The 25,960-nt window shown below is 40.0% G+C and overlaps 1 protein-coding gene across 3 annotated transcripts in view; it reads right to left on the reverse strand.

Moving 5' to 3' along the window:
- Positions 1-25,960, reverse strand: part of ELAVL4 (ELAV like RNA binding protein 4) — a gene marked incomplete at both ends in the record, with an annotated part of 62,615 nt that overhangs the window by 17,147 nt on the left and 19,508 nt on the right. For 2 of the 3 annotated variants that reach the window (XM_082313180.1, XM_082313179.1), the window contains 2 exons: positions 305-408; positions 23,294-23,534. In XM_082313180.1, the coding sequence (XP_082169306.1) occupies positions 305-408; positions 23,294-23,534 (345 nt within the window). Of the gene's footprint in view, positions 1-304; positions 409-23,293; positions 23,535-25,960 lie in introns of those variants that run through there. The other variant, XM_082313181.1, reaches the window with a different exon arrangement.

Consider the following 25,960-nt stretch of genomic DNA (forward strand, 5'->3'; position numbering starts at 1 on the left):
ACGTGTAACTTGTGAATACACTGTCACGTACTTCACCTCTGTTTATGAATAATGGTATCACTATGGCTGTTTTATTCTACATTTAAGCCTCACTGCAATGCTTTAAGGAGCTTCCGTAACAATAGCAGCAATTTCAGAGAAAAGAGATTTCATCTTCTGCTTGTCCTCCCATTGTTCCAAGGAGGAGCTCATTAGCCGAGTGCCCCTTACAATGGAGATTAAATAGTGATGAAATTGCCAGAAATGATTTCAACTACTTACTCCACTTCCTGAACTGAGCAAAAGGTGGTTTATGTTGTCTTACCTTTATGGTTTTGGTCTGGAGTCTGAGTCCATTTAAAGTGTTAATGGCTTTCTCTGCATCCTTTGGATCAATATAGTTAACGAATCCATACCCTAAACTCTGCCCTGTTGAAATACAAGAAACAAAGAAAAAAGACTCAGTATTTTTTTTTTTTTTAAGCACAGGAACAACTTCCAAGAGCAAGATCATAATTTTCTTACACCATTTGTTTCATCCCTGCTTTCCCCTATGGTCTCTATACTGTTCTTCACCACTTCATTATCTCCTTAATACAGTGGAAGCCAACATAAACATTTTGAATTGCTGCTCTGAAGATTCTACTTTAAAAACAAAAAGAAGCAATCCCCCCACCCTGCCTTCCCCAGGAGTTTACTGAAAAGTGTGTATGAGGCTTGACAGCAGCAGAATTGTGTAATAGTTTTGTGCCGAGTTCCTAGTAAAAGTAACTGGCTGACCTGACAGAGCAGTAACGAGGCCACCTCTTAAAAATGATAGAAAACATACACACGTCATTTTGCTACCATTTATAAACAAGTTTATAAGTGTTTAAAATGCAGAAATTAGGAAACAGTGTTCTAACACTAACCTTGAAGCAGCTGACTGAAAAACAAACAGCAACCTTTACATCTCATTTTATTGCTCAGTGAGCAGCCAGTAAGTAGGAAGAAAAAGGACAGATCAAATTGCAGTCGGATAAGAGACCGCATTAAAGCTTTCCTCTGTGTATCAGAGATGACATCAAAACCAAAACAGTACAACTGCTGCTGCGCACGGGATGGCACGAGCCCACTTTAGCAGCCAAAATAATTTCAACAGCTTCTGTTTTACTAGCAAGATCTGTGTTTGTGTTTGCAGTAGAGAGAGGAGACCTGGTTAATAGCTGGGATAAGTAACATGGAGCTGGAGAGGCCGTGCTGTTAGCACTACAGATACTCATTCACACAGCACAGGGACAGAGCTGTGGGTCTGCAAGGGGCTGCGAGAACCCGTACCAGGGAGGTAACCTTTCCCGATTCCCAAGTACCAGTTTTGCAGCATCAAGTCTATTAATGCAATGTGACAGACAGCCGCTTCCAGATCCCTTCCTCCTCGAGCCTCCTACTGAAATTATTTTGCACATTTGGAAAACACAGCAATTCTTATGTGTCTTTTTTTTTTTAAGGCACATTCACTTAAAAACATACACAGATATCAAATTTCAAGAATAAGCGAGCCCAAGCAGGTAGGCAAGCAGTCCTGCATTTCAGCCACGCTCCTTCTCATACACCCTTCACTGTACCTGGAGAACAGCAAGCCAAAAGACAACCTGCCTCTGGGCACTGATGCGGAGCGGATCTAAGCGCTCCTGCTCACAGGCAGCAAGAAAGGAAATGCAAAAAATCCCTCCCAAGGAGAAGGACAGCACTGGCAGAAGATTTCTATCCGAAGGAGCAGCAAACAGCGACCCAGCTCCTGCTCACCAGGAGAAAGTGGAGGTTGGGAAAGCAGCTGCACACCAAGTGCCTTGATGTACCCTGGAGGCACAGATCCTGCCTCCCAAGCACAAAGCTTTGTTTCTTTGTCTCCTGGACTACAAAAAAGCGTGTGTGTTTCTCAGACACCACCAAAAATACAGCATTCGCTGTGACACAAATACAGGGAGCTCTTCTGTCTTACGGAATCAGATCAAAGCACTAGAAGCTGCTAACTATGCGATGGAAGACCTTAAAAATCCATGGACACATTGCAATTCACACCTAAAATGCCCATATGCAGGCATAAGGATAGGAATTGGCTGTTTTAAACTACAATATATCCAGGGAGCAATTCCATCCACTCAATTTAACTTCAGGGGGAAAAAAAAAGTATAAAAACATACCCAGTCTTCCTGGAGAGCTGAATTAATCTCAACAAAAATATTCTTACCCAAGTTACACGACATTAACCAAGAACAAGCTGAAGTCTGACAGAGCAAGAAGCCTGGAGCAGAAATACTGTGAAGATGCTTTCCATGCCCTATCTTCCTCTTCTTGTCTACCTGAGATATTTTATAAAGCCCCAATCCCTGTGCCTCTGAACACATCAAATCCTTAATACATTTAATCCTAAACAGTCCTAGGCAGAAGGAAGCCATTCTCTAGGAAGCAAACCTCTTTTTACAGAGGAAGGGAGATGCAAGGATCAGAGCTTGGATAACCTGAGTTCATGTCCCTGCTTTTCCCATTAACTATCTATCAACCTTCAGAGGTACATAGATAACAGGAGTAGCTGATGCAAGGCCCTGGGATTTGTGTCAGTGTCTGAAAACAGGCTTCCACGTCCAACCACTGTTATTCTCAAGGCACACGGACTGACCAACCTCTACAATATATACAGTGATTTTTAATAATCTCTCATAGGAACATTCTCACTTCTGTAAATACTTCTACAAGGAAGATACCATGGGTAACAAACCCACAGACAACACAAGCTGTAGGGAAGGGAAATAATGGCAATACAAGAAAAGAATGATACAAACACTTCATAGACCATTCACTCCTCTCCTTGGAGTTCTCCAGTAATATTATTCAAGTTATTTAGATACCATCAGCTCTGATTCTCACTACCAACTGGAAACAAACAAATATTTTCTTCAAGGTGAAGGATAAGGAGTACCAACATGAACAAAGCTGTCTGCATGCATGCCTGCAGAACCTGGCTTAAAGAAAACAATTACATTGTCATAAAATGTTGCTTAGAATAATAGGTACGCAGAAATGTGATTTCCTTTTGTTAATATATACTCCTGAACATCATGAAATATATAAAACTTGTAATGGAATTTAAGGCCTGCTACTCATAAGCTATTGGTTGTGATTTCATAGCAAGTATATTAATTGCTATATTGACTGGACTATACTCTCACAAAAAAGTTAGGGTGGGCCTACTCAGCATTCTGAGCATTGACTTTCTGTAATTCAAAACACCTCTTTTATCTAAAATAACAAAAACCAAAAAACCCCCACCACCTCAAATCCCACACCCTTTGCAGCCTACTGAAATCTTGGTGCAGTTCCTTCAATTAGCGAATTCCTGTTGCTGCTTTCTGCCACATGCTTTGCTTTGTACCAGTGAAGCTGAAGGGAGAAAAATCTTTCAGTTAACAGCTTGCCACTTCAGGGGTATATTTTGCTTGGTTTACTTTGTATTTTCAAGCATGTCCCCTAAACGCCATCATTTAATCAAGGCAGACACCCCCCATCTCAAAAAAACTGAAAAGAAAATAAACCCAGAAAAACCATAATTTGTGAAAAGCTTTACCTCTGCTGGTAGACATCGTAAAGTTTTAGTGTACTAAACGTTTACAGCTAAGAAACAAAAAAATTATATATCCAGCTAAAAATATTATTTTCAAATTACTCTCAAGGGCAATACACCTTATGTCAGACAAAACACAGACTCTAGATATGAAAGAACTAAAAATTGTTACCAGTAGAGAAAGAAGAGAAGGATTTGTTCCAGAACACAGTGAAGCATTATGAACTTTCAGTTTTGTTTTTTTGTGTACACTTATTGCATGTACTCAAAAAGGGTAACATTTCTTTGGACACAATCTGGCAGCACGAAGCAAGCAGCTGGACCTCTCAGTGGGATCCCACACAGACACTGAAGTTCATTCCCATGCTACACTTCCCAGGAACAGCACCGTAAATAGTAAATATTTTCTATGATTTGGAATCCAATAGTTCATCGCATGCTGTGATTCAGTAGGGCAGGCAAGAGATATTTCTAGATGATCCTAAAACAACACCTTGTTATATCACTATTACCGTTGCTCTTTCTGAATGTTTTATCTAGCTTCCAGAAAATGCATAGTGGATCTCCTATGATGTTGTAAAGAATAGGTCTAAAAGTGAGTGATAACAGGGTTAAAAATGATCAAGGACTTGACAGTCTTAAAAAAAAACACATGCAAAGCCAAGCCCAAGCTGCTAATGTACATATTTTGTATTTTAGAAGGCTCTATTTCACAGAGCTGAAAAATCACGAAGATTAAAACAAACCATGAGAAAGATTATGGAAAAAAATTAAACATACCCTGTTTATAACATTTATCCATACACCCAAAAACCTTAAGAGATAAAAGGAACGCAGATAGAAACCAATGTAAGTTAGGTAAGAAAAATCATAGGAAACAAATTAAAAACCCAGAAAAAAAACTCTGGCTAGTAAAGGTCAGAAAAACAAAAGCTTTTTTATTTTAGATTACACAAAAAATATCCCTTAACGCTTATGCTGACTCATCAGCAGATAGTAATAACAGTACAGAGAAAACAAATGTGTTATGTACACCTGAAGAAGTACTAACTAGCAAGCCAGGTGGATGTTAAACAGGAGCCCCTAAAATTATACATGTTTAAATGAGACAATCTGGATTACTTGCGCAGAACAGACTCCAAAAAGAGAGGCAAATGGCTCTCTTGCGATTTTCATCAAGTCTCACAGCACTGAAATTCCAGGAGCCTGGAGGAAAGAATTCTGCACTAAAATTCAAAAAGGGAGGACTGGATGACCCAAGTAATTACAGGTCCATCACTCTAACGCTGAGCAAGGCAAAACTACAGAACACTCGATACTGGACCCTAATAATAAAGAATTAGAGAAGGGTAATAAAATCAATGTCAATCAAATTAGGTCTATGGAAAATAGATTCTGTCAAACTAAACTGACATCCTTCTTGATGAGATTACAAGTTTGACTTATAAATTTTAAGAATGTCGATTTAACAGCCTTGATATACTTGGTCTTCTATAAAGCACTTGATTTGGTACTGCTTATTTAATTGACTAAAACAAAATTAACATGGTACACATTAAATGGATTAAAAAAATAATCAGCCAACAGATCTCTAACTGGGAATTGTGAATAGGAGATCACCAGGAAGATGTTTTCCTACAGGTCTCAGGAAACAGATCTTGGCCCTAAACTGCTTATTTCCATCGATGAGTGGAAAAAAACCAAACTCCTTTCTCCTAAAGATCATTGACTGCAGTAAGACAGGATGAGAACAAAGAGGAGAGAGCGAAGGTGCAAAGCAACTTAAGCTCCTCAGTAAACTACAAATAGGTAAATTTAGATAGCAGAAACCCCAGATTACATCCCAACAAACCAAGAACCATGGCATACTTTCCAAATGGAAAATGAGGGACTTGGATACAGAGTGACAGATAATCAACCACATCTCAAGCTTGCAATGCTGCCAAAAGTGTTAAAACAATTCTTTGTGGCATAAAAGCCACACACTCAAAAAGGGAAAGAAAAATCACTGTTTCTCATCTGGCCGTGTGCTTCGCTGCCGAAGCACTGTGCCCAGTCCTGGTGTATGGGCTTCAAGATAGATACTGATGCCTTGGCAATGGTGCCATGAGAATGGACTATAGAATTGAAAAACTCTTTCAATTGAAAGATGGGAGTCAATCTGTCTACCTGATCGAAAAAGGTTAAGTTGAACCTTAACACTACTACTTTAGTACTCATCTGAAGTACAGATAGATTTATTTTTTTAATGTCTGTCCAGCAGATAAGGCATGGAGTTTTGTATCCCAAGTCCCATCACTTGGCAGTTGAAACAAGAGAAACCAGACTAGAAACAACAAATCAAATGCTGTTTCCCTGGGGAAGGCATTTGTTCTGTTTTTGACATTGAAGGTAACATTATTTTAACTACCTACCAACCATTCTGTCAGCTCTTCTACCACTGGAAATTCTGAAAGTTCATGTTTTTTTCCTGAAAGCTATGGTCTAGCTCAAGCAGGAATTAATCCAGGGAAGGTTTTAGCAAGATGTGTTAAGTGCACAATAATCTCTTCTACTCTGAAGCTCTACAAATAAGCTGTTCCTGATGGTTGTTCTCCATACAGCTCCTACTGCAATCATTCCCACAAGGAAAGAAGTAAACTACTTTCTCAGTCAAGTTTGAAGCCTTCCTATTGCTGGAAACTCTTCTAAAAACCATAGAAGACTACAACCTTGAATTCCTCACTTGTGTCCAGGTAAGTTAGAAAAAAGTTTTAAAAATATCCTTTTTTCTCAAAAATAAATTAGTCTGGAATGCAAAGTCACATTAAAGTACTATGGTCCCCTCTATAAACAGTTACTCATGAAAACAAGCATAGAATGGGACAGCAACAATGCAAACTGCCTTAAATCATGGTTTTGTTGTCCCCTGCCCAAATGTAAAACCTAATTAAAGCTGCCCGCCTGGCAGCCATAACATGAACACCACCGAGCACTGATGTTTTTCTTTGACACAATCCCTTCCTTCAGAAGTAGGCCATGTCTGACAGCTCATCTTGTATTAGCCAGGCAGAAGCTGTCAGAGGCAGTAACAGCCTTCAGTCACTCTGGGTTTGAGACCAAAAGATAAAGTAATGCTCGCCATGAATTCTCCAAGCCTCCCAGCTCCAGTTTTTGCCTGTTCCAACCTTGGCAAACATCTAGGGAAGAAACTGGTGCCAGGGTGAGCTTCTCTATTGAAACAACTGAGCTCAACTGCTGTCCACCTGTGACTCTTCTAAGCAGACCTGCACATGCTCTTCAGCCTTCCCCAACAGTTCTCATAAACTGGGTATGCTCCTAATAAATACCACCTACGGATGCCTGGCAAGGAAAGCAGCAAGAGAGATGAGCAGGAGAGACTCATCACGCTTTCCATCTTCTAAATAACAGTAACAGAAGAGACTTACTGACATTCAAGGTAAGCCCTGCTGCAGCTAGTAGTCCCATTTCAGAGAACAACCCTGTGGACCCCCAAACCATTTCAGAAGTGTTTTAAACACATTCCTGGAAGGACAAAGAATGACTGCAACTCATATGAAGAACTGTATGTAGTAGGGGCTTTCAGAGAAGGTTACATAAATACCCTTGAGAAAATACATTCAAAATACAAAGAGGGTCAAGTGAATTGCCTGCCTTTTTTTTTTTGGTTTCTACGACAGTTACCAACAAATAAAGCTGTTTACTTAAAAAAGGATGTAAGCTATGCAGAGAAGATTCAGATCAAGGGAAAACGAGATCTGATCATGAGACCAGTTCAAACCCTGCTCCTGTCAAATGCTTTTTTATACCAGTAATGTCAGTCTCATTCATCCTCCATCCCTTTATCAAGAAGCAGCACCTGCTGTCACCCCAGCGATGCACACTGTAGTCACAGGAGAAGCAAACCAGGAGGGAAGCAGCTTCTGTATACAGTGCTCCTAGGAGCAAACAATTAAGCGAAGGCTGTCACTGTCACAATTCACTGTAACCCAACTACAAAGGTAACTCGTTCTGTGCTTAGTGCAGTTCTTTATCACAGCATCCATTTAGTCTCCAGCTTATTTAGAATAAAGACTCCTTATATTTGTACCGACTAGTATTTAATACACATTGCCAATGAATAGCAAGAAAGCATCGTTCACCTATTACAATATTAACTATTGCTTTCGCAAAAATTTAAGGAAAAACGTATAGTCTTTCTCTAAGCAAAAAACAAGAGAAGGATGAGTAGTAAATAGCTTGGGTTTTGCCTTTTGCAGGAAGGTGACGGGGTACAAATTTTGTTTGGGAACCTTCCATCAAATTACTGTATTTTGGGTTACCTTGTTAGTTCTTTTGAGAAAATTCCCCTTCTAGCTTAGGAAAAGTCATCTGTATTTAAATGCAATCCAATCTAAAGCCCCAGATATGCTTTGATGCTACAGTGCACCTACAATTAAGGAGCACAACTTACCGTTGGTTAAAAACAGCCATCAGCAAAATTTAAGTGTCAGTAGAAGATCCTTCTTAAGATCCTACTAGAGAGGAAAGCCAGATTCCAGACTTGCACTGGGATACCCATATAGCAGATCCCCTCCTAAAACCCATGTTTTTAGTTTCAGAATGAATAAATAAGGAAATCTAAACCCAAACCTCAGGGAAAACTCATCTGTGCTCCACAGGCTAAGGCCTAGCTCTAGCTAGAGCACCTATAAAGGTGTACACGCTGACACAAACCTGCTCGGATAGGACAAGATCCCTCAGCAACCACTTCCCCTAAGGCATGACCCCCAAATAGCAAAGGCCGTGCCCTCCCCATAGGAAATCTGCAGGGAGAAAGTTCCTATCACTGCCTTAATCCTGGCAGTGCCAGAGAGACTCAGATAAACACTCATGCATGCAGGAGACAGGCCTTTTTAGGGGGAGTCACAAGTTGCATGATCAGGTCCTATGGGAGCTCTACGCAGGCAGGAGCTCCTATATATGCTCTACGCATATACTCCTGTCCAAGTTGAAGGGGCTTCTTCACACCAGGCCTTCTCCAACAGAGACTCTGCTATGTGATTAAAAAAATCCCCCCCAAGGAAGCCCTTGCAAACGGCATGCTACATCCCACGTAAAACTCTCCCTTGGGGAGAGGATAAGAGGGAAAATGAACCAGACATACAGACACCACTCACTCAATTTTAATATCTGAATGGGAAGTGCCAGAAACCATGACAACAAGCCTAGAAAAATAAAAGGGGAATTAAAAAAAAAAAAAAAAGAGTGTTGCCCAAAATGTGAAACAAATCCTATAAATGTAGCTAAAGCAATCAAATGATTAGTGCTAGTGAGGTAACTGCAGCCCCTGAACCTCCACATCTCTGTTTGGAAGAGAACCACGAGGACCTGAACACGGTGACCTCAAAAACAAAGGAAGACCTGCAAAAACCAACTGCAAGCTCCCCAACAACAGAAAGCAAGGTCATTCAACCAGCACCTTGCCAAGTTAGAAAGCTTGACTTCACCAGGCAGCGCCAGAGGAGATTACACAAGTTTTGTCCTCCTCTGTAGCTTTGACAAATCCCTTAATGCAAGATGGTGTAATTTAGTGTCTTGATTTTCAGAGATGCTGAAGCAGTAGCTGTTCTCATGTAAATTAAATACCAATTGACAGTAGCTGCTGTTCCTCAAAATTAGACACAGTAATGCTTCTCATTCTGGAGTAGCCCCACCCATCCATCCAGAAAACAGAACAAGATGGAGCATGCTTCGACAGAGCCTGCTGCTGCCCAGTACCACTAGATCCTTCCGAAAACCCTCCCCTCAGAAATTTCAAGAGGACTTTCAAAAACATGCAATTACTCCATTTTAAACCAGACCATACCAGGAATACAAAACATTACCTACTCTTGTGAATAGTGCCTTACAGTCTCTCAAAGGCTTCTAGAATTTCAGATGCATCTCACCTGAAACAAGACTTTGCTCTTACCTGCACACTACACAGAGTTTTAACAAAGTCAGCTGTGTAATTACTGTACTTGAGGACATGGACTAATCTGCATGCAAAGCTTAAGTGGCAGTTTGAGACAGATGCTGCTGACTTGGCTGGAGTCTTCTGCGGTTCCCATTACCATAGCATAGAAGCATTTTATCTCTGTAACGCACCTTTCCTCACAAACACCACTGAGGAAAGCACTTTTATTCCTATTTTGGAGGAGAGAAACTGAAAGGCATCAAGATTTCCAGGGTGAACTTGGACAGAGTAACACAGTCACTAGAACCAGCATCTAAAACTGCATCTCTCTCTCACCCTAAGACAGTAACCTTATTATTGGACCATTGTGAGTTGTTCTGGGCTGGAGATATCTTGTAAACAACACGCACATTTCATGCTGCAGAACATATTATCCTCCTTTTTCTTTTTTCTTTTCCTGCTTCTATCAAGTTTCTTTAAACATAAAACCATATTTTGAGCATGGGTGTGTTCATACTACTGCAAGCAACCGATTAAGTATGTTTTCAGAAGCTACTGCTACTGACATATTTAAGACAACTGAGTTCCACTGCTGAACAAATATTTGGACACCCCCCCACCCCAGTTGACATCTCTTGCTTCCCTTCTTTTCATCTTCTCCTCCCCCTTCCTTCAAGAAGCACACAGCCTCTGAATTAGCAGCTGTTCTGAGAAGAGCAAGGCTGCACTCCTCCCTGCTTTGTCCCAGAACAGAACAGGGACTGTACTATAAAAATCCAGTGTTCTGGGGACAGGCATGAATGGACAAGAAACAGCCATGACTTGTCTATCCCAAACAGTAAATTCAATGCTGAAGAAGAGACAGATTAAACACAAGAATGCAGACATTAGAAACAAACAGGCTAAGTTAAAACAATATTCAGTAAGAAAAAGTGAAAACAAATAGACCCAGGAAAAAATTAAAAACATACCAGGACATAAAAAAAACATAAGCAGCAGTGGGGAAAGAAATCTGCAACAGGAATTAAAGAAGTCACTGCACTACATAAAGCATGCAGTATCTGGTAGGAAGCCTTTCACGTCCCAAATAGGCGATGTCACATCATGGAGAGGGGATACAGCATCACTAGATTAGCAGTACATAAAGAATGTTAAAGACTGCAGTCAATTATAACAAGAAATGTATGTTCTGGAGATGAGGAAAGAAACAAACTGAAGGCAAATTACAGCACCCACCAGGTTTTTAAATGAAGAATGACTTAAGGCTTGAGAGTGACTTAAGTTGCAAGATTAGTAGTGTCCAGTGTTAAAATCTTAAAATATGCTATCCCTTGGTTAAATTGTGACTAAAAGGAGATGCAAAAGCCTATAGAGACTTCAAATGTGTAAAGACTATCACTGGAGATGAAATATTAAGAGTGTGCTACTTAACACTGTTACTCATAAAAGAAGATAAAATTAAGAGAGAATAAAAAAGTTATACGTTCTGAAACCAAAGAGAAAAAGCACTCCAACAGTGAGAACCAGTAAGTCATGAAAGAGGCTTCATTACAGCAGACTTATCTTCCCTTCCTGCATCCCATCCCAAACACTGGTATTTCTGAAATTTAGATGAAAGTGGAAGGACACTAGAAAAAAAACCTAATACTGAGCAAAGAAACAGAAACGGAAAGCAAACCGAAAGAAATGGAGTGATTTTTCACCGGTCAGGCTTCAACCAAAGGGACAGTAAGTTTAGATCACAGTGATCCCGTGTGCACAATTTTGGTGCAAATGTACCAAACTTTTGCACAAAAAAAGCGATGCCATGCACCGAGAGTCAAAGTTTGAGAAAACCCACTATTCTAAAAGACAATGGTAGTGAATGGTGGAGTGATGGGGAGAAGAAAGGCAGGACAGAACCACAATATAGCCTCTGCACTGACCAAGGTTCCCACTGTTGTGATGGGTCAGAGAACTGCATGGGCAGCGTGAAAGGCCAGTTGTGGCTGAACAAAGTAACACACAACTTGGTTTATAGGAGAGATATTTTTGTTAAAAGGCCAAGAACAGGCTCTCTCACTGAGAAGAACTATGCAAGCAGAGCAATCAGGAAAGGAAAGGCACAGCTAACATATGAAAATCCGGTGCATCCTCAAACCTGGAAGCATTTTATGTGGAAACAGTGGCAGTAACACTTTCAGTCTAAAGGAAGTGGCAGAGGCACATAAAACTGGAGAAAAACAAGAGTTTGTTTTGCAAAACGAGACTATTAAGTAGGACATAACAATATACTGCAGCAGCAATATTGGAAACCTGGTTGACTGCAAATTCAAAAAGCTCTGGTAATTTTGTCATTAAATGATTTAATTCAGCAACATTCAGGGTTTTGTACCTCAGCCTCTGTCAAACAACAAAAAACAAAAGCCACCACAACACTAAGAAATTTCACAGTAATGCTGAACAATGACTCAGAATACCTATTCTGTCTCATAAACAGCCTACTAATTAAACTCTGAGCTCTACTAACCATTTTTTCCAATGCACAGAGGAAAGTCATTTATTACAGACCGGAATACAAAATTTAATATTAACAACACAACCTGTGTCTGCAGCATTTTTAATCTGATCAGCAAAAACATAAATAAAAGCTGCAACCTGACAGCTAAGAAGGTTAATCTGTAATAGTTAGATTTACACAGATTACTTTACACAGCATCTGGAAAGATGCTGAGAAAAGTAAAGCCACTTCATCGTATTCCGAAATGTGCTACCTATAAAAATTTTGCTATCCATCAGTACTTAGACTGCAGCAAGCCTACTTGACAAATCTGCTTCAGCTTTAAGACACAACTTTCAAGAACTTTAAAACAAGAGCAGGAATTTTTAAGACATACTTCAAACATTTATAATAGTCCGTTTAGGTACTTGCAGGTAATAGAAGTAATGGAAAGGAAAACTGCTTAAGGAGAAAATATTATGACTTTGTTGTGTGCACGTACTACCTAGTTCTATCACTTAAATTTCCTGATAATTTTGTTGAAAAAATTATTAGCATGAATATGCTCTGATGAATTTTCTCCAGACTGAAAAGCAAACCTTTTCCTTTTAAAGGTGGCATATTTCATCTGTATCAGCCAACACCTTCTCCTATGATGATATCCACATGTACGGCACTGGATGTACCATGTGTGGATGTCATGACTACAAGCAGTCCTTGCTGGCTGACCACCACAGAAAACAGTGCAGGTTTTATGATACACTACTCTTGTTAAAAGGCTTTTCACAATATTGAGCATATAGGTGGCAAACCGAGGAGAGGGCAAATACATGTATTTTTCCTTCTTTTGTTTCTAGTTTGGCTAAGTACCTAAACATACCTAACCTGGAGCAAGTTACACACCACAATCCTACCAATCAAGAAAAGCAAGGTAACATAGCAGCTATTCCAACATAGTAAAAAACATAAGGGCAAAAATATTATCAGTCAAGCTCCCAAGCTGCTCATGTTTGGGATTGGGTTTTTGGTTTAAGTGGCTTCCAGAGCAGGAAAATATTTAAAGAAAAAGTAGAGAAATGGGAGAAAGAGATGCATTGGTAAATAGAAGTGACACAGATAAAGCACGTAGGAGAACAGAGGAGTCTAAAAAAGGAACTGCTGGAGAATACTTCTTCCTTCCTACATGTCCTATCTTATCATGCCCTACCTACCATCCTCAGAACTGGGAAAGTCAAAACACCCCCTACATCTACCCAACAGCATCCTAAGGAAGAGGAAGGCAGCCTCATTTTGTGGATCCTAGAATACTGTAGCAAGAGCAAGCCTGTTGACATCTAATTTAAGGTGCTTTAAAATGTGTGTAAGCACAGGCAGTTATCCATATAGGGCAGCAGGCACATTAGACCTTGTACTGCAGAAACAGCAGCCCCTCTAGTACAGCAACAATTAATCATACTGGCAATGCTGCCATTTGTTTGCTTGCAGGTGAGTATGACACAGCTTTTTTGTCCATCTGCTTTTGCAACACCCCTTAAAAACCATCTAACTGAGAAAACAGTCTGGGATGTTTCCATTCAGTTTTTTTTTTCTCCCCCTCAAGCCAATATATTCCACTGATTAAACAGATGCTGTGAGAGTCATAAGAACAGCAGTACTGGGTCAGAGCAGAGGTCTGCCTAGTCCAATATCCTGTCTCCAGCAGCACCTGCAAGTCAGTAACTTGTGCTGAAATTCCTAGTGGGGACAAGTAGGAACATCTGCAAAGTCAGTGATGGATCCTGCTCAAGGATAATGGAGAACAGCAGCTATGTCCAAACCCCAGCAGTGAGTCAGCCAAAGCAGGGCCAGTGAGCAAAGTCAAAGAAATGGACTTGGACTTCAGTGACATGATGCTCGCTTTCCCTCTTTCCCTACACTTTTTGGAATCGAAGTCTTATGATGGGATGAGAGGGACCACAAGACTGTGGCATCACAGAAATGTGAAACACAGCACTTGGGCAAAACCTGTCTAAACAGGCAGGCAGAGATGCAGAAGGGCCAGAACAGGACTCAGGCTGTACCACAAATAGTGTAAAAAAGTCAGAGGCTGCAATACCCTATCAATGACAACTCCAGGAATGAAGCACAGGAAATAAAGTAGGATGCAGCTGAAATCCAAAGATGTATGCTTGTCTGTTGGCGAAGGCTGAGCATCAGAACAACTTCCATTAGCCGATGGATTACTGAGAAGGTTATCGGTGCTGACTATAACCACGTAATTGCCAATGAGCTGCATACAAAGGCTAGTGGACTCCCAATTCAGGCAGCAAGAGAAACCTATCCTTTAAGCAGGAGAAAATAAATGGTGAGCAGCATAAAGCATGTGCAGGTGTAGAAAACAGTGGTAAATCCCCCTCTCCATATATTCTTGTGCATATGGTTTAGGTTTACAGTCAGACTTCATGATCTTAAAGGTCTTTTCCAACCTAAATAATTCTATGATAACATAACTAGAAATTAACCCCTCTTAACCATAGGTCAAATTAAGACGATACCCTAAGTTTCAAAGCATTGGGATTGAACCTCTGAAGTTTTCTGAAAGCAAAGGAGAAGGAAAGGATTTAAGGCCAGGCAAGACCTCCATGCATTAGATACCCAAAAAGGAATTTTGCCTTCTACAGATTGCTTCTCACTTGACCAATAGATAGAAAACAGGTTGGCTTGATCATGTAAATGGGTCTTTGCTCAAGTCACAGTTAGAATAACCCCAAAAGCAAAGATGATCTGAAGAATAGAGTCCGAGTAGATGGAGTCTGAAGAGGTACTTTGTTTCATCAGTGTACGGACTGCACATAAACTGAGCTAGCAAAAAACAGAGAGGAGAAAGACAAGAGTGCTGAGGGCATACACTCCCACGGGCAGCAGATCCCAATATTAATCTGAAGGTCTCAGGTTGACCATTCCCAGAAGTCAAGGTGAAGAGGTCTTCTGGCTGTAGAGAAAAGCACCTGCATGCTAGGAAGTCAAGTGATGATGGATCAGCTCTGCAACAGAGAAGGGGCAAGAACTTCCTGGCTCAGAGTCTGGGAAACAGCTGCCGCAGGCAGGTCAAATAATCCTGGTCACAAATTTATTAAACACCATCTTGAAGTCAAGAAGAAACTCCCAATGCAGTGCCGGTAAAAAGCAAACCCTTGTGAAAAGGGAGAGCAGGAGTTAGGCCCATTTCAGAACCTTTCAGACTGGTTTTGCACAGGTCACTTTTGTTCTCAGACAAGTTGTCTAGCAAGAGGACTGGGGAGACAGACAGGGGTGACAGCCACAGCACGGCCACACTGCTCACTGGCATGGCTGAAGGGCAGAAGGTCTTGAGTAGCAGGGAACACATGAATGCTGTGAAAGTCAACCTCAGAGCCTTGACAGGTATCTCTTGGTGCGCTGTCTACTGCTGCCCCAAAAGACCCTGCCTCAGCTGCAAGACAGTGCATCATTAGTGGACACTGCTGCCAATCTCCCAAAGCTTTCCTGCAACTCCCTCTCGTTCCTTTCCTCCCCTTTCTCCTTGTCCTCATTGGGCTAAAAGGAAAGAAAAGAAAAAGGATTAGGGACAGAAGCTGCTGTGTACGGGTGCTGAAGCATGGGGCCTGTGCTTCTAGAGGGAAGGGCAGAATAAGGAAAAAAAGGACAGACAACACCATAGGTAAGGGTGGACTGTCACATACAGGGTTCCACCAGAGCCATTTCACCTGGCTGTTTCCTGGTAGACAGTTATCTTCAACACAGATAAGAAGAATGGAAAGAAAGTCTCAGTCTAGAAGGTCAGCAGACACACTGAAAAGCCTCATAAATAACCTTAAACCTGGAAGTCATGATTTCAGAGGTGTAGGCATGCTTGTACTGTTGAGGAAAACTGTACTGCTAATCCTTCCTCACTAGACTTGATGGGAAGGTGATGTTATTTACTCAAACCAAGCAGTTAAAACTGTGAAGAATAAACTAAGTATGCATTGAAGGCATTTAATACACTTCAGAACAAGCTCAGGAGTGAAACTGCTGAAGTTAATTAGAAAGCCCTTTCACAGCACAAGGGTCATGCCTACTTGCTTTCTGCCTGTTTGCCCCAACACTCATTTCAATTGCTTTTTTCCAATAACCAAGAAATCAAAATTCTTTTGTTCGCCGGTGCAGAGTATGCACCAGACGACTGCAGAAAGGCGATAAAGAAAATGACGGATGCAAATTTGACCGTTTTCCTCAGCATTTAGAATAGACATCAAACCATACCAAACACATTTTAGAAATCCAGCACTAAGACACTTGCTACTATTCCTGTGTTCCCTTCCCCACAGTGCTAATGAATTTATTTCAGATACTTAATGCAAATGTTCATTTAGATAATCAATATTTGGGGATTGTCTTGAATCTGCAGCCCTTAGAATAGGATATGCAACACTGAAATTAGGTTTATCTCTGCTCAAGAACAGAACACACTTCAGGAAATAAGCAGCTATAAAAATAACATAACTAGGCCACCAAATTAAGATCAACTTATCAAAGGTCTTTAATGACATTCAGAACCATATATTTAGTCTTTTAAAAAATATTTCTAGATTTTAGGTTTAAAAGCTCTGAAACGCGTCTTAATATTTTATTCTCTGCATGCAACTGAAGGTACCAAAGATTATAACCAAAAAGTAAAGCATGCTTTGTATTCTGATTCACAGAAAGAATTTCCATTTTTTCAGCTCTAAAATACATCAGACTTCTGCTTTTCTGGGCACTTGACTTTCACCTGCAGTTATACTATTCTACCTGACCACTTTTCCCCCATTGCATTTTGAATATGAACTCAGCACAAAGAAATAACTGCCATGCAAATCTCCTGTACCTACTAAAATATGGTGAGGCCAATCTACAAGTCACTTCCTGAAAAAACCTCAGGTAATTCACTTAATTGGTATTATTTTTCAGACAAAACAACTCTAGCAGAGTACTCCGCTGCATAAATATTTTCCTAACTTCAGCAAAAGTTAGTTTGGTTTTTTCCCCCTGTTCTGAAGGACTGTGTTAATTCTCATCTACTAGGAGAGCAAAGCAACTGCTGCTAGCAGTCAGCCTAGTCTAACAAGATCTGTACCCAAAAAGTTAGAGATCAGTGACTAGTTACCACTGCTTTATGGAGAATTACTCAAAACCCCTTCCAAGTCAACAAGGGAATAAACTACCTCTACAAGGTATTTTTCTCCTAAACCCTGTTATTAGGTGGGCTTATGCCATGAGGCATGAGTGTTTACATACTTTCTAAACAGTTTATAAGTCTTATCTAACATAATCCCTAGATTCTATAATCCTATCTGTTTAATGTATTTTAACTGAGGAAAACCGCTGGAACCAGTAATATCTCAAAATGGAAGGCACTTTCAAAGCACAATCAGTGAATTGGACATCAAATGTAAAATTAGTTTATTCTCAGATTAGACTTTCAGTCATTTAGGATCAGGTAACTGAATGCTGAGTTTCACAGTAAGCTATATTTATCTGCATATGGGTCATATTTTTCTTCCAATAGGAAACACTTTCGGTATGCCCTTTTACAAAATTCTTAGAGAAAACATATACAAAACACTGGTAGTCTTTGTATGTGAAATCTTCAGTGAATACATGTTCTATCTGCAGCTTCTAAACATAAATAGCTGAACTACTTCCCTTGAATAAAAATAAGTATTTTCCCTCATGACAAAGCAGCACAATTTTACTAATATCTCTGCAATTTCCAGCCTGAGTCTTTCAAATGCAGACTTAACTGTAGAACAGTCACCTATTGTCATGAACTGTATTACCAAAAGGCCTCTTTCATATAATTAAATTTAACCATTAATCCTGTTTTTGCTTTGTGTCTTTCCATTATGATGAGTTTTCAGGGTCCCCCCCTTCAATCCCAAGATGGACACTGTGACCTCTTGCTCACCTACTCTATCAGATATCAAAACACCTAAAGCTTAGCTGTTGCCTGCTGCAAACACTGGACCAATACTAGAAGACATCTGTTTACTAAGGAAAGCATAAGTAGTGTTTTCCTGCTACTGAACACTTGCCATCAGATTCAAGAGCTTCCCTCCTGGAGAGCTGTACTGTTGGGAAACGTGATCATACCTGGCTTCCTTCCCTCCTGCCTCCTAGGGTCACTGCCACAGTGTGCAATTAATGGTTTCTGCTCCTGAGGATACAGACCTTCTCCAGCCACTGCCTTCAAAACCATTACCAATTCCAGATGCTAAAATTAAGGCTGCTTAATTAGGTCCCAAATTTCAGGAAACTCCAAGCATGCAATCTCCAAACAGCACATTCCAGACAAACACCAGTTCAGTGCCATCATTCACCGAACACACTTGGTTAAATAAAATCTGGGTCTTTGCTTTTTACAGTAGCACCTTTTCTGTACGTGTTGGTAAGCTGCTCGTTATACAGGGAGACAGGAAAAAATAATTTTTATAGAGAGCAGACGATACCAACTTAATGTAGCATGGACGTACTTCTGGACCAGAAGGAGTTCATGGTGGCTTGCACAGGCAGAGAGCATCCTCACCAGGTTAGGAATTTACTGGTTTCTATTGAGAAATGAGCATTGAACTCTCTTCACATGGCAGATATTCTCCTGTACTCTCTCATAATGCTGCGTTATTTCTGACTGCCATTTTGTTCGGTTCTGGTTCTTGGATCACATGGTTGAATATCCAAAGAGTGAGGAATGGACAATCCATAACTTCTAGAGAGGACTACAGGTAAAACAGTTACTATTTCTTTCTCTCCTAACATGTGACAACACACAGATGCTACTGCTTTGAGTCAATAGCTTGCCTGTCCTGGGTTTTCACTGGGATCATCAATATTTACATTACACTTACAATGCCACAGTTACTTCTGAACTGCAGTTTTAATCGAAGTCTGCATCAGTCCTATTACAAGTACCTTAAGTTAAAACGAAATGTGTAAATCTTTGTGCCTAATCTTAAAGGAATTGCAAATTCAAAAGGAACAATTTAAAAACAGCGTTGTGTTTTGGGCAGAGGAGCAATGACGTTCCTGATTATGCATGCAAAGAACATCAAATTGTACCACACAGCAGGAATATGCACACTCTGTCATAAGTTAAGTGATGCACAGAAATCCTGTATCAGTAAATATTCTGCTTTATAGTGTGCCTGGATCATTTTAAGATATGAAAGATTATTTGAGATCCAAAGATTTTTAGATACCAATCATTTGAAGACTCAGAGATCTAAATTCCTATGTATTACGGAGAAACAAAAATATAATCCTTAAGAGCTCAGGTAAGGCCACCAAATCAATTAAAAAATTAGTAACAAACATCCCCTTCTCCCACATACAGACTATGTCAACAAGGACAACTCACTTGGCCAGCAGCAGTTACAGTGTCTGACGGACACTATGCTGACTGGATCTTTTGTTTTCAAACATGGAACAAAACAAGTTCAGCATTTCTTCTCTCAAAATTTTCTGATGAATTCAAGCCCTCTCCTTCCCCGAGTGAGGAATATATTTATCACTGCCTTTCTCTGGACAAAATAAGAAATAAAGAGCATCTGCAACACTATATAGCTTAGCATTGCTTCTAAGCACCGAACCTCACATCCACCTGAAGCTGCAGTCTTCCTCCATGAAGTCACCTCCCTTCTTCTAATGCTGCTCTAAAATGTTTATGCCATTTAGTTTTTTTAAACTCAAGTTCCTTGTCATTTTTTTGAGAGCAGCTGATTAAACCTGAACAACTGGGTTGTTGGACGAAATATGCTGTAGCTATGAAATGGTACAGCAGGGACCAGTTTCACTGTTAATTTAAAATGCTAGAATTAATTAGGTAGTGTAAATGAAGAATTTAATAAGCACACTTTACAACCACAAGTTCTGCTTTTATTAAACACCCCTGCCAAATGAAGGCAACTATCTTCAGTCTGTTTTTCCTTGTCTCATTCCCTTAAAAATCTCTGCAGCAGAAAAAAAAATTTTCTATTGCAACCCCTCCCCCATAATTAAAATGTATGCCTGACTTCCATCTCCTCTTTCAAGTCATTAGCATCTTTTAAAAATGCTACTGTATATCCTGCCTGTTCTGAGAAACTACCAAACAAAACCGAAGTTTACAATTTTGGTTTTGAATACCAAATTAAAGGCTGTCTTAGAAGCTGTCATTCCTATTCAACTCAGTACAGTGTACTACCAAATTAGCATATTTTTTTTAGTAAAGGAATATGCTTGTTTAAACATGTGTCTTTCCAAACCGAGGGGTAACATCACGAATCAATTTTCTTAAAAATCCCTACTACTGTTCTAAGACTGCAAAAAGACTTGAAGCAGATGATTATTCCTGACATATTGCTTAATCCATTTTAAAATTAATAAAAGAGTTCAGACCATAAATTCTCTCAAAGGGATCTTGTATGTTTAACAGACTTTGTTTAGCTTTGAACTCCTTGAAAAAATTATTTTGGGAGCCTAAACAGTATTTCACAAAATCTGTGCAGTTCCTTAACAGGACAGGGGAAATTGAATCTTTTACATGAACCAATTCAATTCTATTTAGCCTCAGAAATACATTTGAGATTTTCTAATACGGTTTTGCCAGGGTAACTATTTAATGATGATGATTTGGTTTATGACCTTTTCTGTTTTTCTTGAAGCAACCTCTCTCTGCAGCTAACTTTTTATTCTGGCTTTCTTGGATTTACCTGATATTTTACCTTACCAAGAAGGAGACAAACTTACTATCTTACGAAGACAACCCCTATTTTTAACAGAAAGAGCTCCAACATTTGTTTAGAGGCATACTACAACAGCACACACTTAACTGAGATTTATGAAAAACACCAAATTTTGAACAGAAACAATGAAAAAATCCCAAAGCAGTCAAAACCTAAATTGTTTCAGACCTTCACCAGTTCAGCAAGAAGAACTTAAGTACTGTTTCTTCCGTAATACAGCTTTTGCTGTCAAAAAATCTACCTTGATTTTTAATAAGAAAAAAGCAGAGAAGAAAAGCCAGTCATTCCTGTAACAGCCTACTGGCATACTTCGACCCCTCCCAAAAACATAAAAAACCAGGAAGTCTAACGAAGAACACACTTACATGACGATCTGGAAAGATGAGCTGGGTATGACCTCAGTGCATTTCCATTTTGTTACTCTCAATGTTCTAAGAACCTTTAAAAACATGGACTGCTTCTGGCAGAGGACTGCATTCGATTTACTAACTCAGAATTCAATGTGAGGAATGAACACACATCCTAAAAATCTAGTAATGTTGCACAATGCCTTGATAACAGGCCTGAAGAACTTGGTAGATTAAATTCTGTTTTCAAAAATGGCAGAGGACTTTGGAGGACAATTTTTTTGTGAATTTGTTTCTTTTGTACTTGTATCACTTTTTAAAACAACATGTAGGCTCCTCAGTCACTTAGGGGTGATGTCCTCAAAGCATCTGCGTAGTGTGTTTTTTTTTTTTTTTTAAAGAATGGTTCCTTTAAAATATTTTACCAATCATAAAAATCTAGGCACTTTTTATGGAAAGAAAAAGCATAGGCAAAAGACTACCCAAGAATGTCAGAAGATCGTAGAGCAAATTTCTCACATCTTCAAATACAGAGACAAAAGCCTAGAGATGGAATGAAACAAAAAGAATACTGTTCCTAGCCGAAGAAGTAATGGCTCTCTGTCCAAAGACAGCCAATTCTTTACGAAAACAACACTGAATCTCTAAAGTCTTGAAACTGTACCGCAGGAAATCTCCATGAATTTGAGGGATATGGGAAACAAAAAAGCTCATGAAACACAGGACCTGCCATGATCAAAATTCAAGCTAGTCACACTAGACTCCTGCAGATGCGGGTCAAGTATTCACTTCTGTCTGAAATAACGGAAGTAAACTCCAATTCAATTTCTCAGATTATTTTCGGACTGAAAGAAAACCAACGGTCTGGAGCTGAACTGGTGGCAGATATCAGGGGTGGTATGTCACACTGGGATACTGGGCCAGCTATGCTTATAAAAGAAGATGACTTCAGTTATTTGCATGAGGACTTGAGCTGCCCTGCAGCTACTGCCATTCGTTATGTGCCTTGTGTTCAACCAGAACATTGCTATATGTCAGGAAGTAAATAAAAAAGAAGCATTACATGTTTAAAAGCACTAAGCAGATCATCCTAACGCTGCCAATACAACGGCTGCCAGGCTGTTATGGAAGTAGGCATGAAGATTTGTATTTTAATTCCTCATCTTTACATGGTGCCTCTTTCCACAGATCACACACCCAAGTTGCAAGGAGTGCATCTGAGAGAGGAGACAGCTCCTCGTCTGGAACCCTTTCCTTACCAAGACTGCTGCTTTGTGCTAAAGATAAGAGCACTGGTGATGCAGTGAACAGCAGTGAAATTTCAGCTGTTTCCCACCTATGGTGTGAGTAGACACACAACCTATAAAATTAGCCTATAAAGCAAGCTATAAAAGCTGACCGTTCATCCCACCATCTTTTGCATCAGTGAATTCCTGGCTGCAGCAGCAAGGATACAGAGTAGGCTAGACGCACCTGCACCCGTCCACACCTTCTTTAGCAATAGCGCAAACATCTCTCTCCTCTTTGAGGCAATATCTTATTCTGAAGGCACCTACCAACAGGTGTTGCTTCATGCAGAAAAGGATCATGGCAAATTAAAGTGTTTTCAGGGAACAGAGCTTATTAACTAATATCCACAAACATCCAAATGAAACCCAGAGCAGTGGCTCCCAACTACAGACCACTGCTGTTCCAGAACACCATGGTATATAAGCTGTGATGGGCATGCAGAACTATCTTGACTTTACAGTATTGTTAATAGGCAAAAATTTGATGAAGGTATGGTGAGGTTCAAAAGAAATAGACTCAGGAACAGTCAGCTTGGCTCAAGCTATTTAGACTACCCTCCCACAACTTGTTAATGTTAAGTAAAAACCAGAACGATCAGGAAAGTAATGCCATCATTGAGTTCTGCTGCAAGAAGCTGTACAGTGTTACACGCATGCAGACTGGCAGTGTTCGTACTTCCTCTCGCATCTGTAGAGAGGCTGAAAGACGAGGGGCTTCTCCTATAGTTGTTCTAGATCCAGCGTGCATCATTGAAAACTAAAGGTTTACCATCTGAAGAAGTTCACCGTTATTTGCAATATTTCCTGTGCTAAGCGCTTGCAATACAGGCACCAAGGTTTTGCTGACCCCAAATGTAAACTGACCTTGATGCATGGAAAGTCAACAATATGAAGTGCTTACCTGTAATTTTGTCTCTCACGAGCTTGCAGGATTCTATTTCACCAATGCTCCCAAAGAGACTCCTGAACTCCTCCTGGGTCATGTTCTGGGGTAAATAGTTGACTATGAGGTTGGTTTTGCTGTCATCTGTAGCAGCCCCTGTCTGCATGGGGGAAGGGCAGTTTCTACTGTTGCTGGAGGGTCCATTGGTTGTATTGGAAGTAGGGCCATTCGACACCTGAGGCTCCATGGTGCTAATTATCTACATCAAAATAAGAGACGGGGGGGGGGGGAAAAAAACCTTAAGTTTCATAGATACAATAGCTATTTTTAAAGATACTTACAAAGGAATGAGTAGGTAGCATTCATGGCCAATTTAGATACTTCAACAGAAAAACCCCGGCTTGATTCCTCTGTTATTGTTGCAAAGTAGGTCATGCTAGTCTTTGGCTGTGAGCATATACTAAGATGCAGTTAAAAAACCCTTCTTTTTGTTAGTGTGAAGCTGATTTCTGCTTTCATCACGCAGCCATTTTCACAAATGTAAATTTAAACCACATAAATTTAATTATAATTTAAGGTAATAATCATAATTAAAATTATAGTTCCATTAAATCAGATGAAGTAAGTGTATGGCTCTATATGAAAAGGTAAAATATTTTACCTATTTAATAACTGTATCACAGAGTGCAATGACAACAACATTAACCAGGCACAGTCAATCTGCAAAGTGTTGTCATCTGGACTGCCTTCAATTAATAAACTCAAGTGTCCCAAGACATACCATTTACTGGTTCCAGTGATGACCTATATTCTCCTGTTATATTTCTTCACTAACGAACTGACACCCCTTTAAATAATAAAGCCCTGGATTTGCAATCTTCAGAGATACAAAGGTCTTCAGATATTTACTGGAATCAAAAAGGTTTAATCAGAGAAAGGCTTATCAGGCACAGGTGCAGGCTGGAATTTTAACAAGTGCTTCTATCTTGAAATATGAAACTCCGGTTTTCACAGAAGAAACTCCAGTAGATCTTTCCAAAAAATGGCAAATAAGAATCCAGTCTAGCAAAGTGCATGCAGGACAGTAGCCCCATTGTCATCAGTGCCACCGGTCACGTGAGTAAAGCTGCCTGCATGTTTATCTGCAGCCTGAGGACTGAAGAATGCAAGTTTTCATACAAAAACTGCACAGGCAGACAAAGGAAGCAGAAAAACCTGGGTACTTCCAGGCTTTTCTATATAGGTATTTGCTTCCACTACAGCTTCCAGCCCGTCTTCACTGTCACCAGTACTGACAAGGGAAGGACATCATCTTAGTCTCAAATCTGGAGGAATTAAAGCAATGCAAATGGTGGCTTTTGCTGTCTACTGTGACATTTGCAATGTGCAGCTTCACTGGTATTTCTTATCAAAGAGCATCCTTCAGATGGGCTCAGCCTCCCTCCATCAAAGACTTGGAGAGTCAATGATGCAAACTGCTGCCCCAGGCAAGATACTCCACTGCCCAGGGACAGGGACAAATGCAGGGAGAACTGAGGGCTAAGACACCACACGCTCTGAACCTTGTGTTCATCCGATCCTGTAATTATTATAATTACTCAAGACTAATTTATTTTCTTTTTTAAATCCAGGGAGTTACATGTTGGGACAAATTAGGCCTGTAATTCAGGAGGATGGGGGGGACACACCAAAAAAAGGGGTGTCTATTCTAAAATTAACTGCAGGAGGGTGGCTCAGACTAAATAGGTTACATTCTGGTGAATTCTATTTAATTTTTTTTTTTTAACTGAAATGCTTCAGTGTTAGTTTAATGCCTCATTTAGGAAACAACCCTCTTTATCAATGGAATTAAGTTTTGTATTACCATTATTTTTTATTATCAAGCCCAGGAATAGCTACTTGGTTTAACAATTTTTAAGTAAAAAGAAGCCTTGTCACATTATGCTTAACAAAGGCCTTTAAAACCACACAGAAGAATCATTTTGAAAACAAACTCCACAAAAATAACTTTTTGAAAGAAAGCTGCACATCCAAACCAGAATCCCCCTGCCAATTCTTCCAGCCATGTGGCACCAAGCACTGCTGACATCCTCTGTCAGGCTGTACCAGCCCCACACGCTGTTCCTTCAAGACTTTCTCTTTTACCCAGTATCAGCTATACTTTTTTTTCAATCTAATTTCATATATGTATTTACTTACACACACTACTCAATACTTCAGATGCTGCTAAATCTGTTTAGCTCGGGATTGCAGCTGAAAGATCATCCTTTGATCTTGGTACCTCCATGACCCCACAGCAGGCAGATGCCAACTCTAAGCTTTGCTAACAGCCTGCTGCGGGGTCAGGGTTTTGCACCCCAAGGCTAACATACTTCAGCTGAGCACAGTGTGCTCATATATGCTGTATCTGCATCAACTTGATTAAAACTGGGGGGAAAAATTCCCGTTCTGACATAAGACATAGTCGGAAAATGAGTGAAGCAGCTGATACAGTTAACAGCAGCTCTCCATGGGCATTTAAATCATCTGATCACATCCTTTCCAACATAAAAAACCCACAAGGTAAACTGCAATTTTAGGGACTGATCCTGCCCTTCTAAAGCAGACAGGAATACCAGACCACTGGTTTCAGTTACAGCAGAAGCAGGAGTTCAGCACAATGCACCGAGGAAGGTACATCATCTA

Source organism: Platalea leucorodia (genome assembly GCF_965183815.1).
Source record: "Platalea leucorodia genome assembly, chromosome: 5".
NCBI lineage: Eukaryota > Metazoa > Chordata > Aves > Pelecaniformes > Threskiornithidae > Platalea > Platalea leucorodia.